This window comes from Heptranchias perlo, unplaced genomic scaffold (assembly GCF_035084215.1).
Source record: "Heptranchias perlo isolate sHepPer1 unplaced genomic scaffold, sHepPer1.hap1 HAP1_SCAFFOLD_56, whole genome shotgun sequence".
In the NCBI taxonomy this organism is placed as follows: domain Eukaryota; kingdom Metazoa; phylum Chordata; class Chondrichthyes; order Hexanchiformes; family Hexanchidae; genus Heptranchias; species Heptranchias perlo.
Genome location: NW_027139581.1, coordinates 2482064 through 2487958, shown reverse-complemented (window position 1 = coordinate 2487958; position 5895 = coordinate 2482064). Strand labels below are relative to the sequence as shown.

The 5895-nt window shown below is 46.7% G+C and overlaps 1 protein-coding gene across 1 annotated transcript; it reads right to left on the bottom strand.

The window, feature by feature from the left end:
• Positions 1-4158: 4158 nt before the first annotated feature.
• Positions 4159-5357, bottom strand: LOC137315810 (zinc finger protein 551-like). Its single transcript, XM_067980290.1, has one exon. It carries the CDS (start codon positions 5286-5288, stop codon positions 4266-4268), a length of 1023 nt encoding a protein of 340 aa, XP_067836391.1. The 5' UTR covers positions 5289-5357; the 3' UTR covers positions 4159-4265.
• Positions 5358-5895: the final 538 nt, after the last annotated feature.

Here is a 5895-nt window from a genome sequence, read left to right as displayed (position 1 = left end):
GATGGTTGGGCTTCGGACACTGCCCTGAGGAACTCCTGCAGCAATGTCCTGGGGTTGAGATGATTGGCCTCCAACAACCACTACCATCTTCCTTTGTGCGAGGTATGACTCCAGCCACTGGAGAGTCTTCCCCCTGATTCCCAATGACTTCAATTTTACGAGGGCTCCTTGGTGCTGCACTCTTGTCAAATGCTGCCTTGATGTCAAGGACAGTCACTCTCACCTCACCTCTGAAATTCAGCTCTTTTGTCCATGTTTGCACCATCGCTGTAATGAGGTCTGGAGCCGAGTTGTCCTGGCGGAACCCAAACTGAGAATTGGTGAGGAAGTGCCGCTTGATAGCACTGTCGACGACACCTTCCATCACTTTGCTGATGATTGAGAGTAGACTGATGGGGCGGTAATTGGCCGGATTCGATTTGTCCTGCTTTTTGTGGACAGGACATATCTGGGCAATTTTCCACATTGTCGGGCAGATGCCAGTGTTGTAGCTGTACTGGAACAGTTTGGCTCGAGGCGCAGCTAGTTCTGGAGCACAAGTCTTCAGCACGACAGCCGGGATGTTGTCGGGGGCTTTGTGCATTCAGCCATTTCTTGATATCACGTGGAGTGAATCGAATTGGCTGAAGACTGGCTTCTGTGATGGTGCGGATAGGGGGAGGAGGCCAAGATGGATCATCCACTCGGCACTTCTGGCTGAAGATGGTTGCAAACGCTTCAGCCTTGTCTTTTGCACTCATATGCTGGACTCTGCCATCATTGACGATGGGGATGTTCATGGAGCCTCCTCCTCCCGTGAGTTGTTCAATTGTCTACCACCATTCATGACTGGATGTGACGGGACTGCAGAGCTTTGATCTGATCCGTTGGTTGTGGAATCGTTTAGCTCTGTCCATAGCATATTGTTTCCACTGTTTAGCATGCATGTCGTCCTGTGTTGGCACCTCATGTTTAGGTACACCTGGTGCTGCTCCTGGCATGCTCTTCCACACTCCTCATTGAACCAGGGTTGATCCCCTGGATTGTTGGTAATGGTAGAGTGACAGAAGACAGAGCTGGCGAAAGTGAACTGGGAACTTCGGTTAAGGGATATGTCAGTAGAGATGCAGTGGCAGACATTTCATGGGATATTTCATAACACTCAGCAAAGATACATTCCAGTGAGAAAGAAAGACTCGAGGGGAAGGACATACCATCCTTGGCCAACTAAGGAAGTTAAAGATCGTATCAAATTGAAAGAAAAAGCATACAATTCCACAAAGATTAGTGACAGGTCAGAAGATTGGTCAAAATATAAAAAACAGCAAAGAATGACTAAAAGAATAATGAGGGAGAGATTTGAGTACCAGAGAAAGCGAGCTAGAAATATAATAACAGATAGTAAGAGTTTCTACAGGTGTTTAAAAAGAAGAGTAAGTAAAGTGAGAGTTGGTCCTCTAGAGAGTGAGTCTGGGGAATTAATAATGGAGAATAAGGAAATTGTGGATGAATTGAACAGATATTTTGCATCCGTCTTCACTGTAGAGGATACAAATAACATGCCAGAAATAATTGTGGATCAAGAGGTGAAAGGGAGGGAGGAATTTAAAACATTTACAATCACCAGGGAAAGGGTCTTGAAAAAATATTAAATCTAAAAGCTGACAAGTTCCCAGGTCCTGACGGACTTCATTCGAGGGTATTAAAAGAAGTGGCTGCAGAGATAGTCGGTGCATTGGTATTAATTTTCCAAAATTCCCCAGGTTCTGGAAGGGTCCCATCAGATTGAAAAATAGTGAACATAACTCCTCTATTCAAGAAAGGAGGGAGACAGAAAGCCGGAAACTACAGGCCAGTTAGCTTAACATCTGTCATGGGGAAAATGCGAGAATCTATTATTAAGGAGGTTCTAGCAGGGCACTTAGAAAATCTCAATGCAATCAGGCAGCGTCAACACGGCTTTGTGAAAGGGAAATCGTGTTTGAATAATTTATTAGAGTTATTTGAGGAAGTAACAAGCAACGTGGATAAAGGGGACCCTGTGGATGAGGTGTACTTGGATATCCAGAAGGCTTTTGACAAGGTCCCACATCAAAGGTGACTGCACAAAATAAGAACTCATGGTGTCGGGGTAACATATTAGCATGGATAAAGGATTGGTTAGCAAACAGGAAACAGAGAGTGGGCATAAATGGGTCATTTTCAGGTTGGCAAGATGTAACAAGTGGAGTGCCACAGGGATCAGTGCTTGGGCCTCAACTATTTACAATCTATATCAATGACTTGGATGAAGGGACCAAATGTATTGTTGCTAAATTTGCTAATGAGACAAAGGTAGGTCGGAAAGTAAGTTGTGAAGAGGACATAAGGAGTTCATAAAGGGATATAGATAGGTTAAGTGAGTGAGCAAAAATTTGGCAGATGGAGTATAATGTGGGAAAATGTGAACTTGTCCACTTTGGCAAGAGGAATAGAAAAGCAGTATATTATTTAAATGGAGAGAGATTGCAGAACTCTGAAGTACAGAGGGATCTGGGTATCGTAGTACATGAATCACAGAAAGTTAGTATGTAGGTACAAGAAGTGATTAGGAAGGCAAATGGAATGTTCTCATTTACTACAAGGGGAATGGAATATAAAAGTGGAAATGTTTTACTACAGTTGTTCAGGGCATTGGTGAGACCACATCTGGAATACTGTGTGCAGTTTTGGTCTCCTTATTTAAGAAAGGACATAATTGCTTTGGAGGCGGTTCAGAGAAGGTTCACTCGACTGATTCCTGGGATGAGGGGGTTATCTTATGAGGAAAGGTTGGACAAGTTGGGCCTGTATACATTGGAGTTTAGAAGGATGAGAGGTGATCTTATTGAAACACATAAGATCCTGAGGGGAATAGAAGGGATAGACGCTGAGAGGATGTTTCCCCTTGTGGGAGAGACTAGAACTAGGGGCCACAGTTTAAAAATAAGGGGTCTCCCATTTAAGACGGAGATGAGGAGAATTTTTTTTCCCTGAAGGTCGTGAGTCTGAGGAACTCCCTTCCCCAGAGAGCGGGGGAGGCAGGGTCATTGAATATTTTTAAGGCCGAGTTAGATAGATTCCTGATTATCAAGGGAGTCAAATGTTCTAGTAGGTAGATGGGAAAGTAGGGTTGATGTCACAATCAGATCAGCCATGATCTTATCAAATGACAGATCAGGCTCGAGGGGCCGAATGGCCTACTCCTGCTCTTAATTCGTATGTTTATACGAGTGAGGAATATGAACACCATGAGGTTACAGATTGTGTTGGATTCCAATTCTGCTGCTGCTGCTGATGGCCCACAGCGTCTCACGGATGCCCAGTTTTGAGCTGCTCGATCTGTTCTGAATCTATCCCATTTAGCACGATGGCAGTGCCACACAACACGTTGGATGGTGTCCTCAGTGTGAAGACGGGACTTGGCTCCACAAGGACTGTGCGGTGGTCACTCCTACCAATACCGTCATGGACAGATACTCGCCTTGTTTGCTCTCCCCAATTGCATTACCTCACACTTCTCTGGATTGAATTCCATTTGCCACTTTTCTGCCCACCTGACCAGTCCATTGATATCTTCCTGCAGTCTACAGCTTTCCTCCTCACTACCAACCACACGGCCAATTTATGTATCATCTGCAAACTTCTTGATCAAGTCCTCCACATTCAAGTGCAAATCATTAATATATACCACAAAAAGCAAGGGACCAATAGTGAGCCTTGAGGAACCCCACTGGAAACAGCCTTCCAGTTGCAAAAACATCTGTCAACCATCACCCTTTGCTTCCTGCCACTGAGCCAACTTTGGATCCGACTAGCCACTTTCCCTTTGATCCCAAGGGATTTAACTTTTTTGACCAGTCTGCCATGTGGGACCTTGTCAAAAGACTTGCTAAAATCCATGTATACTACATCAAACGCGTTGCCCTCATCGACCCTCCTCGTTACCTCCTCATAAGAGTCAATCAACTTAGTCAGACACGACATTCCCTGAACAAATCCATGCTGACTGTCCTTGATTAATCCGTGCCTTTCTAAATGACGATTAATATTGTCCCTCAGAATTGTTTCCAATCATTTGCCCACCACCGAGGTGAGGCTGACTGGCCTGTAATTACTCAGTCTATCCCTTTCTCCCTTTTTAAACAATGGTACACTGTCTTGAAAAGAAAGCTGATTTATTTGAGACTGATACAGAATATTAAACTCCAGCCCAGTTATAGGGGTTATTATCAGAAACAAACCCCAACTGTCAGAATGAACATGGTTCAGCCCTGGATGTGATGAACAGCAGCAGAATCCAACCCCTGTGGTAACATGTGAACTCGCTGGTGTGACTGCAGGTTGGATGACTGAGTGAATCCCTTCCCACACACGGAGCAGGTGAACGGTCTCTCCCCCGTGTGAACTCGCTGGTGAATCAGCAGGTTGCTTGACTGACTGAATCCCTTCCCACACTCTGAGCAGGTGAACGGTCTCTCCCCATTGTGAGTGCGTTGGTGTGTCAGCAGTCCGTTTGTGCTTTTAAAGCTCTTCCCACAGTCAGAACATTTAAAAGGTCTCTTATCAGTGTGAACAGGTTGGTGTTCAATGAGACTGGATGAACAAGTGAATCCCTTCCCACACACAGAGCAGGTGAACGGTCTCTCCCCCGTGTGAACTCGCTGGTGAATCAGCAGGGCGGATGACTGAGTGAATCCCTTCCCACACTCTGAGCAGGTGAACGGCCTCTCCCCAGTGTGAACTCGCTGGTGAATCAGCAGGGCGGATGACTGAGTGAATCCCTTCCCACACTCTGAGCAGGTGAACGGCCTCTCCCCAGTGTGAACTCGCTGGTGAATCAGCAGGGCGGATGACCGAGTGAATCCTTTCCCACATGCGGAGCAGGTAAACGGCCTCTCCCCAGTGTGAGTACGTTGGTGTCTCAGGAGAGCATTCCTGCTTTTAAACCTCTTCTCACAGTCAGAACATTTTAAAGGTCTCTTATCACTGTGAACAAGTTGGTGTTCAATGAGACTGGATGAACAAGTGAATCCTTTCCCACACACGGAGCAGGTGAACGTCCTCTCCCCAGTGTGAACTCGCTGGTGCCTCAGCCGGTCGGCTGAATGAGCGAATCCCTTCCCGCACTCTGCGCAGGTGAACGGCCTCTCCCCAGTGTCAATTCGCTGGTGTCTCAGCAGCGTGGATGACTGAGTGAATCCCTTCCCGCACTCTGCGCAGGTGAACGGCCTCTCCCCGGTGTGAACTCGCTGGTGTCTCAGCAGGGTGGATGACTGAGTGAATCCCATCCCACACACGGAGCAGATAATCGGTCTCTCCCCAGTGTGAGTACGTTGGTGTCTCAGTAGAGCATTCCTGCTTTTAAACCTCTTCTCACAGTCAGAACATTTAAAATTTCTCTTATCACTGTGAACAAGTTGGTGTGAAATGAGGCTGGATGAACAAGTTAATCCTTTCCCACACACGGAGCAGGTGAACGGCCTCTCCCCAGTTTGAAATCGGTGGTGTCTCAGCAGAGTGGATGACTGAGTGAATCCCTTCCCATATGAGGAGCAGATAAACGGCCTCTCCCCAGTGTGACTGCGTCGATGAGTTTCCAGCTGGGATGGGTAATTGAATCCCTTCCCACAGTCCCCACATTTCCACGGTGTCTCCGTGGTCCGGGTGTCCTTGTGTCTCTCCAGGTTGGACGATCAGTTGAAGCCTCGTCCACACACAGAACACGTGGACGGTTTCTCCCCGCTGTGAATGGTGCGATGTTTTTTCAGGCTGTGTCACCAGGTCAAGCTCTTTCCACAGTCAGTGCACTGGAACACTCTCACTCGGGTGTGTGTGACTCAGTGATTTTCCAGTCACACTGATGTTTGAAATCTTTTCCCACAGACAGAACAGACA

What these genes read in the sequence shown, in the direction of transcription:
- LOC137315810 (XM_067980290.1), bottom strand. Translation starts at nt 5,288, where the DNA reads ATGGGATTCACTCAGTCATCCACCCTGCTGAGACACCAGCGAGTTCAC.